The 12,616-nt window shown below is 43.5% G+C and overlaps 2 protein-coding genes across 4 annotated transcripts; both read right to left on the minus strand.

Annotated features, from left to right (window-relative positions):
* Positions 1 to 262: 262 nt before the first annotated feature.
* LOC109746043 (uncharacterized) lies at positions 263 to 1,722 on the minus strand. Of its 2 annotated transcripts, none has more exons than XM_020305160.4 (2): positions 1,026 to 1,722; positions 263 to 704 (listed from the first exon to the last, which is right to left on the minus strand). In XM_020305160.4, exons 1-2 carry the CDS (start codon positions 1,670 to 1,672, stop codon positions 674 to 676), a joined length of 678 nt encoding a protein of 225 aa, XP_020160749.1. In that variant the 5' UTR covers positions 1,673 to 1,722; the 3' UTR covers positions 263 to 673. The 2 variants fall into 2 exon arrangements, with proteins under 2 accessions (XP_020160749.1, XP_020160747.1); XM_020305158.4 differs by having other exon boundaries at positions 263 to 624; positions 1,026 to 1,721.
* A 7,995-nt stretch (positions 1,723 to 9,717) lies between these two features.
* Positions 9,718 to 12,207, minus strand: LOC109746042 (F-box/FBD/LRR-repeat protein At1g13570). 2 transcript variants are annotated; one of them, XM_073499773.1, is made up of 6 exons: positions 12,037 to 12,207; positions 11,914 to 11,981; positions 11,550 to 11,664; positions 10,608 to 11,468; positions 10,380 to 10,529; positions 9,718 to 10,190 (listed from the first exon to the last, which is right to left on the minus strand). In XM_073499773.1, the coding sequence occupies exons 3-6, from the start codon at positions 11,655 to 11,657 to the stop codon at positions 9,870 to 9,872; spliced, it is 1,440 nt and encodes a 479-aa protein (XP_073355874.1). In that variant the 5' UTR covers positions 11,658 to 11,664; positions 11,914 to 11,981; positions 12,037 to 12,207; the 3' UTR covers positions 9,718 to 9,869. The 2 variants fall into 2 exon arrangements, with proteins under 2 accessions (XP_073355874.1, XP_040244761.1); XM_040388827.3 differs by having other exon boundaries at positions 11,914 to 12,169.
* Between the last annotated feature and the right edge of the window lie 409 nt (positions 12,208 to 12,616).

A 12,616-nucleotide genomic window follows, 5' to 3' on the forward strand; every position in this document is an offset into this window, starting at 1 on the left:
GAACACTTGTACGAAAGCAAAAAAATGCAGAGTAGAATTATCAGAAATCTCCCTAATGACAGAGTATTTATTGTTACCATTGCACACACACAGTGGATCTTGTTATCCCACCTACAGTTAGACAAACAAATACTTGCTTGCGAAGATTGCGGAAAAACTTGTTATGTGGGCACGTTCTATTGTAGCATGGATTAATAATCGGACATCACTAAAAAATACATATGCATGTGATATTGGCATAGTTTATCAGAAAATTTTAATGTGCAAATTAGCAAACACCTTCTGTGTATAGTAGCATCAAGAGGTGAAAAACAAGTGAACTGTAGCATCATGTAACCACTGAATCAAAGAGGATACTTAGAATGCAAACATTTTGGAGATGAGAACTCAATTAACCTTCTATCTGGCACCAGCTTCGCATGATCAACTTCATGGAGAAAAATAACTTCTACGTAGCATTGTGCTACCCTCTCAAGTTCTCACGCTCTTGTAGATGCATGTAATCCAAAATTCAGAGGACGATAGTGGAGGCCTGATTACATACTGTGGCAGCTGGTGCGGACAGGAACCAAGGCAGCAGCTCACGTCCTCCCTCCTCCATTTTTGAAGCATGTCTTATCAGTACTGCAAGCATGGCCATGCCAAGAAATTGAGAGAATGGGAGTTCACTCCCTCAAGTCGCAACTTCCCTCCAAGACATGTAGCTTTCATAAATAATAATAGACATGAACAACGATGCTTAGAGGCCATCAAAATTATTAGGAAATAACAACTTGTACTACACATACGTGTAATTAAATACTCCTCCAAGTAAATCAGATACACTAAGAAAGTAATGCTCACATAAAGTAGAATTCTGAAGCAAACCGTGGTCAAGTAAAATATGTCAGAGAGACCTCAGATTTTATGCAAACCAATTACGAAGTTCAGTAACAAAAAAGTTCCCATTAGAGACCAGGACGTTTAATTCATGGTTGAAGCCCAGATCAATTTGCTGGGAAGGACCGGGAGGATGGGAGGCTGACCTTGCAGGTGGGCATCGAGTACGACATCGTGGACACGGAGGTTGAAGGCGTGGAAACACTCTTCCTGCCCAGCGGCGGGGACGCCGTCGCCAAAGCGGCGACGAACGGAGTCCAGGAGGCGCCACGCCTCGATTCTCCTCTGCGGGTTCTTGGAGGCGCTCGAGCACGGCCATGGCGGCGCCGTACGCCTCGTCGCCAGCGGTTGGCGGACGGATCTGAGCATGCCTCGCGGGGATCCGGCGGCAAAGGGAGGTAGCGCACGGATCTGGGTTGACGTCGGCGATCTTGAGGGCCGGCTCCATGGCGCCGACGTTGGGCTTGCATATGACGGGGATCCTGGGCGGGTCCTTGGCGCTGCCTGACCCAGCGAAGTGGCCGGCGATGTCGAAGATCTCGGGCGCCTGGTCGCACGGCAGCAGCAGGCACGACGGGTTCAGAGTCTCGAAGCAGATCATCCTCTTGAAGCAGTCCTCCAGGGCCAGCTTTTTGAGGGCTCTCACGGCCGCGATGTGGCGAGGAGGGGCAGTCGAGTGGGCGCTGGGAAGGGAGGTGGCGGGGAGGGCTCCGAAGGATGCGCCGGTGCGCGGGGAGAGGGAGGAGGCACCGCCGCCGAGATCCAGATTTGATCGATCGGGGCGGCTTTGCATGTCGAGCAAAGACGGGAGGTGGGACGGAAAGGAACCAGAGGAAAAAATCCATCGGAAGGGGTGGTCGGAGGGGGACGAAATAAAACCAGCAAAAAAAATCGTGACGAAAAAAACCCGATGAAGGTGAGACGAAAAAAACCCTGGAAGCGAGACTACCAACTGCTCCATTAGGAGTAGAGATTGTTGCCTTGTACGTTTGGTTTTGGTATTTGAAGATTGATTACCATCCGTTAGTTGGGTTACCAAAGAAGAAATCAATCACCATATGTGAATTCATTATGTTACCAAATAAACGTTGGGTTTGTCCGGCCAGTGGGAGGGGGGCGAATAAAAAACCGACGAAAAAAAACCTACGAAACTGGGAGGTGGGATCGTTACTGCGGGGGAGTTGGGAGGTGGGAGGGAGGAGAAAAAAACCAGGAAAGGTGGGACGAAAATTAACCACGGAGACTACCAACTGAGACATTAGGAGTAGAGATACACAAACAGCGGATTGGTGAGGTTGCTAGCACATGTTCGCCTCATGGCGATGGTTTTGTGTTCGAATCCTGACTTGTACAATTTAAAAAAAAATCCCGGATGGACCAGAAGAATAACCATAAAAAGGAAGATGATGGTGAACCCGGCGGATGCAATGTGTGCTTTATTATCTTTCCCTAATAATAATAAAGCACGGATTGACTCCGTGGGTTCATCGTCACAATACGCTTCTTTTCGTAAGTTTATGTTTTACTTTAAATTTAAAACATATACGCGAGGTGGTACTATTTGTGCCCTGGCGCTGGACAAAAAAGCTGATATGTGCGCCCGAAGCCACAGCCCGTAGCAAGTCCCAATAAAATGGACGTGGCTACCTGGCGCCCGAGCGCCCGCTCGCGGGATCGAGCGCTCTTCCCAAAAGGAAGGCGGGCTGTCACTTTCTAAAAAAAGCAAATCAGTTTCTCACCCCACGTCCACATGATTCCGAAACCAACTGACATCTCAAAAGAAAACACTTGACGTATTCACGCTACTCAGGAAATTACTTACGATCTTGTCCCGCGTGCATTTTTTTGGGTTTCAAAAAAATTCAAAAAGTTATAACTTTTGATTCGTGCATCGGAATTCAGATCCGTTTTCACCATTGGGTTTCTCACGACGAGTACTTCGAAACTAGATCCCATATGGGTACATTTTGATAAACTTGTTTCGTGGGCAACTTTGGGTTGTATTGATGCAACTGTAGTGCTATAAGAAAGCAACTTCTTTTTTGTACTAGTATGACTACTTATCAACGAAAAATCCTTCTAAATTGGTTATTGCAACTACCAAATTGACTAGCTTCATCTCTAAGTTGTCTACCATAACTAGCAAGTATCCTAACTCTATGCCACCCCAAACTTTTTATCGAGGCAACTTTGGGTGCAACAGAGGCAACTTTAGTGCAATAGGGAAGCAACTTCATTTTTCCCTAGTAGGACTACGTATTAGGTTGGTTTATGGAAAAAAAGATGAGAAAACCACAATAAGGATGAGGCACCTTTAGTGCTACAACATATAAGCAATTTCATTGCAATATGTGTATCAATGAATTTTGCTAACATTATCACACTTGCCTACCATGGTTAATCAGTTGCCTACAGTGGATGGTCAGTTGCCTAGCATTGATGCCTAGTTGCCTACAAAATATTATGAAGTTGATTATTATTGCTTTTCTATGTTGCGTACAAAACACTATGAAGTTGCCTATTAGTGATGTTTAGTTGACTGCCATTACTATTTCATTTGCCTACAATACACTAAAAAGATGACTATTGATGGGGCTATTGGAGGCAAAACAAGGAACTCTGAGATTGTTATGCACTCGAGTATCACAAAAAAAAGTTAGAACCTTTTGGGGTGTTCTGTGTAACTACAGTGCATTCAACAAGCAACTCATGTGTGTTTTCATCATTATATCTGGAGATTTCAATGATTTTCGATGAGAACTCGTGCGAAAATTATGAACAACTTGCGCAGTTTTGTGGGCAACTGTCTGATCCAGACCCCTATGAAGCTTGTTATCACCCCCTATGCAACTTCTCATCTGCCCCCACTTATGAAACTAGTCAACACTCGCGATCTGGATACTCAACACTCGCGTGCTCAGTAGCGTTGGTTGTAAGACTCCCCAGAAAAGAAAGAACAAGGCTCTTATACCGTCCATCCCCACATAGTTTTCAAATTTCGAATCATGGTAGACAACTTAGCTCCAACAAAAACTTTTTGGCAGTGTAGGAAACTTAGGTGCCTTGATGGACAACTTTCATAGTATTTTGGCAATTGGGGATCACCCGTAGGCAACTTCATAGTGTTGTAGGTAACTTGGTTTCTGAGGCAGACAACTTAAAAGCCATGTTAGACAACATTCCAATGTACAGTAAGAAACTTTCACAGTATGGCAGACAACTAAACTATCTACAACTTAGTTTCCAATGTATGCAACTTACCAACCTTGGTAACCACCTATTACACTACTGCACACAGCTAGTTAGGAGGCTACTAGGCAAATTCACTAATAGACACGGTTCAATTCGTCTAGAGTTGCTCCTACTTAGCACTAAAGTTGCCTCATTTAGCATCGAAGTTGCTTTTGAAAAAAATCATCGGAACATATTCATATGTGATCTAGTTTTGAAGAGCTCGTCACGAGGAAGCCAACAGTGAAGACAGATCATAATTTCGATAAGCGGTTTGAAAGTTATAGGTTTTGAATTTTCTTGTACCAAAATTAATGCATGTTACGTTATCATTGGCTTCTCATGGTTAGCCAGACGATGTGGAGAAAAATTAACATACTTTATTTTAGAATCTTTCCATATATAGAATTAGTGGGTGTGCAGCTTTTCAAATCTGGGATCAATCTCTCTCATCAAGCGGTCCATGAGCGTGCGCCCAACTGAGCCAAATAGCGCAGCTGCACGATTGAGTATTTAGGCAATAAAATACGTTGCCACAACTTGCCGTGAACGACACAAGTACATCCAGCCACGGTCGTCCCTCCTGCAATAAATACAGGCACAACCAAGCCTCCTCCTCTACTTCTTCGAAGCACGTAGGCCTATGGTCTCGCTCTGGGTGCGATTGGCCTTCAACGAGCCATGACACGTCGTGTCGTGCTGCCGGACGGCGAGCACTCGGCACCCTAGGCACTACGGCGTACCGCCTCAATGACATGACATAGATAGATGGGCACCTGAGAACATATCGTGCAGCCCCACGATGATTCGCCGCGGCACCCGGAAGTAGGGGTTTAGGAGCGCCACGGCGCTGACCTTGTCGCTGTAGCCGTCGATGCGCTCCTTCCCAATCCGTATCGTCGTGGCGTGCGCCATGTTCGCACCGGCGCTGTCGCCCTTGAGGACGACGTGTGAGGCTTCGCCGTGCGCGCGAGCCAGGGCTCGGCGCCGTCGTATGCGGCTGGGATGGGGTACTCCGCGGCGAGACACGGTAGTCGACTGAGATGACGACGGTGGGGACGGCTGCGACGAGTTAGGCGCAGTAGCTGTGGTAGAGCGGGGACGCGGCGGTGTGGACGAAGAACGCGTCGCCGTGGAAGAAGATGACGACGGGGAACTTCGGGCTCCGCAGCGACGGCGGTGGGGAGGTAGAGGCGGGCCTGGATGTTGGCCGCGGGGTCAAGGACGACGTCCTTGGAAGAGACGCCATTGGCGCTCGACGCGGCCGCTCTTATGCACGCGCAGGACGCCCGGCATATCATACTCCAGCTCCAGCTTTAGCAGGGCTAGGTGTCGGGACGAGGTACGGTGGGGTGTCTCCGCTAGCTCCTCGGCCGGCCGCCGCCGATCATATACGCGAGAGGCTCGGGCCAAGAGCATACATGCAGATCAGCATTGGGAGCATCCAGATCGAGAGTCTGACTACGTTTCCAACCACCGTGGGCAAGCAGACAAGCAGCTGGATGGATATGTCATATGTGCCTTCCGGCCGGAAGGAATCAATTGATGCAGAGCTTGTGATCCGGCGGAACCAATCAGAAAGTGTGCACCTCTCCTCTCCAATAATGTGGTTGGTGGAGTAGAATATTAGTTCACCGATGCAGAAACTCTCCGTGATATGTTTCATCTGAAGCCACGGTACATCAGAAGTGCAGTGTGCGTGCATTCACATTTCACACTGCGTGTTTATGCTCATATATCAGCATGTGTAGACAATACACGGCCGTGTAAAAGAAAATTGTGAGTTTGCCATGGAAGAGTGATTTCATGCTGCTAAGGTAAATTCAAATTAGACTTAGATGGAAACTAGGTATATGGATTAGAGACATTCATGCAAGTTTATCTAGAGCTTGGGTGTCTGATTCACTAACTTAATTGTAAAATTGGGATTAAACTTACTATTTCTGCACTCATTATCTATACCTATCTACTAATAAAGTACGTAGTGTTTTGGCCCAACTTCGGTCCAGTATTAAGTCCCCCTGGTATTTTTTCAAATAATTTATATTTATATATGTAATTTGACCAGAAATATGTTTAATTTCAGGAGGGCCTGTGTTGCACCCTTTTTTCTGCAGACTAGGGAGTAGCAAAAAATATTTGTGCTTTGCGGGATTGCAACTCATGACCCCAAAGGCCTCAACCAACTGACCTAGCATACTTGTGCTAAAAAATAGGTTCATTATTTAATTAAAAAGTCCCACCTCGACTCTTTGCATGAGAATACATCAATTTATATACATTTATAAATTGCGTGGAAATTGGGAGCCAATTCAAGAACAAGGAACATAGGGAGCGAAGGAATTAAATGGATTTGGGCTAGCATGGCTGGCTGGCACTAAATAAATAAAATTGTTTGATTTGCATGGATGGTTAAGTCAATATAAATTAAGCGAGTTTGTAAGAAAGACCTGATTTCGTGATTGTTGCTATGAGGAGGAGACCCTATATTAATAAATTAATCCTTCCGAAGTCCATCAATCTTGCGTTAATAATTATTTTCAAGACTTTCGTGACATAACCACAACAAAGGAGGGAATGGATTTTAACCTCGGCATGCGTATCCCTGCTATCGTGAGGTGGCACCATCCAGATGTTGTTGTGTCCATTGATATACGTTTTAATTACTTCTCCCGTTGCAACGCACGGGCATATATGCTTACCTACTAATAAAAAAATAGGTATTCTTAGTCCGTCATACTATTTTATAGAAACCCCCTGGTGTTTTTAACATTAAACCCGCAATACATATCAAATGTTTTTTTAAAATACTCATATCTTCTAAACCGTAACTTCAAATTTAACATGTTATATATGGAATTTGATTAAAAAAATATATAGAATCTGAACATGATGTTATTTTACCTGTTAACCATTTAAAAAAAATACTATCGAGGGTGCAATCTTAATCAACAGTGCATTATCCGTCTTTCTTTCATATCGATACTGATCCGGATTGTGGATGAACATCTCAGCAAAATCAGGATTGGAGACGAAATTGAAGATCACTTGCCCTTTTCTTGTACGTATTAAATCTACATGCAAGCCGTGTTTAAATAGAAGACATGTGAAATCTTGAACTTGCGCTTTTGTTGTCAAAGACCATTTTTGTTTGGGCCGTAGCTGCAAATACTCAGATTATAGACCGTTTTTTGCAAATTAAGAGCGTGTGGTATTCTTTTCTCCCGTTGCAACGCACGGGCCCGTTTGCTAGTTAGTAGGTAAAAAAGATAAAGATAATGAAATGCACTCCGTGCGTCCCATTTTGCACTATTACTTTATAGAAGTGTATAAAATGTATGTAATAATCATATGTTATAAATAATATATACATAAATAATCCATGCGGCTTATTTTGCACTAGTACTTTATAGAAGTGTATAAAATATATGTAAATTATAATCATATGTCATAAAAAATATACATAAATAAAAAATTACATTATAAATTATTCACTTATTAATTTAAAAATTATCCATATAATTAAATCATAAATTACAAAATTATTCATGTAATAGTTCTCATAATTCACAGAAACATAGTAAAATGTAAATTTATATTTTTTATATATTTAGCTCATACTCCCTCCGTTCCTAAATATAAGACTTTTTGGATATTTTGATATGGACTAAATACGGATGTACATAGACACACTTTAGAGTATAGATTCACTCATTTTGCTCCGTATGTAGTCCATGTTAAAATCTCTACAAAGACTTACATTTAGGAACGGAGGGAGTATATGTTAACGGTTTTATATTAAAATATTCACATTTTATAAAACTGTTCATTTTTACAATGCAATTTATTTTATTAATATGTATATTATTTGAAACACATGATTATAATATAAATATATTTAAAAAATTAATAATTTACATATATTCAACATCCATACCAAGATAACATGACAACATTGGTACATATTCAACATCCATACCAAGATAACATGACAACATTGGTACATATTCAACATCCATACCAAGATAACATGACAACATTGGTACATAACTCCAGTCTTCATATTACTTGATCAGTTATCCATTACAACCATGGCAGCTTGCAACCATTACAACCATCAAAGCATGCATCCAAACCCAAAACAAGTACTTAATCTACTTAGTGTGTTCACTGATTTCACTACATCTCACTTCTTCATAACTACTATGAAACACAGCACACAAAGCACCATAACATCAGCCATCACCAGTTTTAGCAGCACTAGGATTTCTCTACCTAATCCAAGCAGCATACCAACTTGCTGCTTGATAGCAAAGTTCTTCTCACTAGGGGAGCCAAAAGACCCAAAATCAACTTTTATTGCTTTAGTCCTCTTCCTCTCAAGCTCCTCCCTTTTATCCTCAGCTGCTCCTATTGCATCCACAGCAGCATCACCAACAAGAACCCTATGTTCAACAAGATGATGCACATATTCAAGCTCCCAACGCCAGAAATCACAAGTCACCTATAAAACAGAGGAAACACAGCATATTCAGTTAACTGAAAAAGTTCAGTTAACTATAAAGTTCAGCTAACTATTAGGGCATATTCAGTCAACTCTAAAACAGAGTAAACACAGCATATTCAGTATCATCCACCATAAATCACAGATCACCAACCAATTGCAGTAACCTAATCTGACCCAAAACCCTAATGCAGTCTTATAGATCAATCTGATGCAGAACCAGTGAAGCAATATGGAGCATGTACAGATTACCAACCAATAGAAGGCAGAGGAACTTGACCTGGTGTTTGGTGCACCTGTAGAAGACCCACCCCTCGTGCTCGTCGATGCCAGAGCGGTAGAACTTGATCTGCTCGCCACAATCCGGGCACGGGATCAACGAAACTACAACGGAGCGGCCACGTAGCCCAGATCGAACAGAGCTTGAAGATGACATGAGGAGAGAGGGCGGCGGCAATGGCTGCGGCGACGGAGAGAGGGCGGCGGCGGCGACGCGGCGGAGGGCATCTAGGGTTGGGAGAGCAGAGAGCGAGGGAGAGGGCATCGGCTGGGCTCGGTCGGAGCGGGTGCGGCTCGGTCCAACCAGGTGTGCGACCAGGTTGGGGGGCAAATCTTTTATTCTGGCAGTTTTGCAAAAAAGAAACCGTGTGCATGCGTATTCGAGCGAGCTGGGCACATGTGGCGGTCAATGCACACTTGGCAACGGTTGACTCGCGCCAGCTCAGCACATATGTACACAAAACCGTATAATGGATCGTAGATGACCCCCAAGTGCAAGTTTGATGTTTGTATTTAGTGAATTTTTCTGAACGAGTAATGAACATGTGCTGCCGAACCATGCCTCTTTACAATCTAATCCCTCCATTTCTAAATATAATTCTTTTTAGAGATTTCAATATAGACTACATACGGATGTATATAGTCATATTTTAGAGTGTAGATTCACTTATTTTACTCCGTGTGTAATCCATATTGAAATCGACTTATACTCCTATTTAGAAACAGAGGAAGTATATACGTATCTACAAATCTGTTTGCTCCTCACACTATTAAGCTATACAGACAAGCCCCATGGCCTCCTACGAATGTGCTGCTGGACAATAAATCATCAATTGATGTCTGAGAGATGTCAGACTAATAATAAATTAACTTATGTAGTACTCCCTCCGTCCCAAAATAAGTGACTCATCATGAATGTAGATGTTCTGCAAGGCGCACCCCAGCCTCTAGTATATACAACAAATGGAAGTCTGCCTTAAATAAGTGAAAGTTTTGCATTCGGTGGGAGCCTCTTCAGGAGAGGGCCTCTAACCATATCAAGAGCAGCACTATCTACTCTAGGGGTTGGTTCCCCTGGATCCAAAGCATCGGTTAGCCTTTGAGCTGTGTCTACAGTTACGACCTGTATTGCAGGAGCATTTTCAACCACGTGCATGATGAATTCAGCTTGGCCTCTTGCCCCTTTGAATCCTGTAACATGCATGTCCTTCAGATTCACATATTTATCTTCCAACAGCGGTATTTCTTGTCTCGAAGGTCCATCGGTTGCAAACCACATAGTATAAAGGCCACGGAACTGTTTAAGTCATCAAGATTAGTAGGGTTTCTTGCTACCCCGTACATGCAGGTTGAAAATAGTACTACCTCTGTAACTTGATATAAGACGTTTTTTGACACTATGGCAGTGTCAAAAAATGTCTTATATTAAGTTACAGAGGGAGTAGCTTACAAACAAAAAGGGGAAATGATTGAGAATATTACTCACATGTACTTCCAACTTCTCAATGAACGGAGAAACCCTTAGAAAAGAAACTAAGTAGAGGATTTTGTCACTGTCTTCATGATGTATAACCAACAGTATCTGCACATGCCTGAGGTGAGAAAACACACGAGGGCTATTTAATGTCCACCGGCTCTGAAAGATAAAACAGCAAAGGTTATTGCAAGATTACATGCTAAACCATAACTCGAATATTGTCCCAATATAAAATACCTCTAGGCGTTGCATTCCAAGTTGCAATGTCAGGTTTTGTACATCTGGTAGCCCATTGAGGAGTGACGTGGCAGCACGCTGAAAAACCGCACCGCGGAACCAAAATTTTGCATTCTCCAGTTTCGTAGCATGATGGAGGGTAATAGGTATGTATGGTCCATCATAAACAAAGGTGGATAGATTTGCAGCATCGAACTCTATCTTGGTTACCTCACAGTGCATGATTTTCAAGTACTGCAGTTGGGACAATGGCTGCAGAACCACCTTCATTTCATCCTTGAGATGGCATCTGACTATGCTTAGCCACTCAAGAGTAATGCAACTGCACAAGATACTCTCGAGATCCTGCCTAGTGGTCTTCACCACATGGAGATCAAGCTTTCTTAGGTTTGGGAAACCTATGAAATCGGCAGGAGGTGGTTTGAAACACACAAAGCTAAGTTGAAGACACGCTAGACAGGATATACTTTTGTTGTCTAAAAGCTCAAATGGGAATCTGTAATGATCCCCATATTTCAGAAGATTGGACGGTGGCGCCAAATCAAAAGCTAGATTCTTTGCGTGGGTCGACATAGCAAATCTAATCCAGTTATTGAGGTGATCAACAAGCTTGCTCTCGAATATAAATTTAATTTCAAGTTGGTCAACAACCCTGCCACAGTGCTTCCCCAAAACCGCATTAACACGGTCAATGAACATCTGGGTGTGCTGATGTTTCATTTTCACATTCTTACATACATCATTGACACCGAAGCTTAGCCTGGGGCAAGCTGTCCATGTACATCTCCAGTCAGTCGACAAAACACTGGTCCGAACAGCCTCTTTCACAGGTAATTTCGATAAAATTGCACACAGTACATCCTTCAGCAAAAGGAGAAGACAAATTTAAGTATAGAAATCTAATTACCCTGAGGGTCAAGTCGAAAGGCATAATTAACATACCTCTGGAAGGTCATGAAATTTAACGTCAGGCCTTCCCTTGCTATTCTTCAGTGTCTTGACATGGACATGCTTCTCTGCCGTTATTCTACTCGTCAGATAGTTCCCCATTCAAGCGCTGTAAAGAAGATTGAGGAACATCAGACAAACAAGAGGTTAGGGAGCATGGGGTTAATAAGGATTTGACATAATAATGCAAGTCTGCGTAAACTGAATTTTGTCTGAAACCAGAATCAGTAAGTCATCTGGTGTGCATCACAAAAATTGGATCTTTACTTAGCTCTGCAGCCCGTAACTTAAAGAAAAAGTGGGAGCGCGGCGGGGGAAAGAGGGAAATAATAGGATTAGATTAGAGAACAGAGGCAACCTGCGGAGCGGAGGTGCCGGCCGGCGGCGGCGGCTCCTCTTATTCCCCACTCGCGGCAGAGGCAGAGATCTGGGACGAGCAACCTATGGTCTATCTGATTTCCTTTGGGGATTAGGGTGGGGTTCTGACGCCACCCTCCGACCAAAAGTACTGAGGCGGAGGGTAGGCCGGAGCGGCGACAAGCGACGGCAGCCCGAGATGGGTTTATTTTGGTGTAATAAGGTCCAAACTCAGGAACGGAGAAGAAACACCGGAGGGGTCTCTGCTTCCCCTCCCAGCGCTTTTTTTCTTTTTTAGATTCACCCTCCTAGCGCTTTTTTTCTTTTTTGAGAAATACCCTCCCAGCGCTTTTGTGTGTGCAGCAGGCGCCAGGCCCAGAACTGGCGAAATCACTAATTAAGGAGTACTCGTTGCAAAGAACACTCCACCTTCCCGGGTCATGATAAGTGGCGCCCATGCAGCGCGCCACTTGTCGCAACCTGGGAGTTTTTCCTTTTTTCGTAGATCCGTTTATTCAAAACGTTTTATCTCTTAAATCGTGCGTCCAAATCTCAAACCGTTTTCACCATTGGATTCCTCGCGTCGAGATCTTCAAAACTAGATCCCATGTTAATAGGTTTTGACGAACTTTTTTTCATTAAAAAAATCAGACGAAAAAAACCGGACGAAAAAACCAACCGGGAGCATGGTTTTTTTTCCTTTC

This window comes from Aegilops tauschii, chromosome 5, assembly GCF_002575655.3.
Source record: "Aegilops tauschii subsp. strangulata cultivar AL8/78 chromosome 5, Aet v6.0, whole genome shotgun sequence".
NCBI lineage: Eukaryota > Viridiplantae > Streptophyta > Magnoliopsida > Poales > Poaceae > Aegilops > Aegilops tauschii.

Coding starts and splice junctions, on each gene's coding strand:
- LOC109746042 (XM_073499773.1), bottom strand. CDS start 11,657: ATGGGGAACTATCTGACGAGTAGAATAACGGCAGAGAAGCATGTCCAT. Junction 11,469..11,549: donor AATTTCATGACCTTCCAGAG/GTATGTTAATTA, acceptor CTTTTGCTGAAG/GATGTACTGTGTGCAATTTT. Junction 10,530..10,607: donor TTGGAATGCAACGCCTAGAG/GTATTTTATATT, acceptor TTTATCTTTCAG/AGCCGGTGGACATTAAATAG.
- LOC109746043 (XM_020305158.4), bottom strand. CDS start 1,672: ATGCAAAGCCGCCCCGATCGATCAAATCTGGATCTCGGCGGCGGTGCC. Junction 625..1,025: donor ACTCGATGCCCACCTGCAAG/GTCAGCCTCCCA, acceptor CCATGCTTGCAG/TACTGATAAGACATGCTTCA.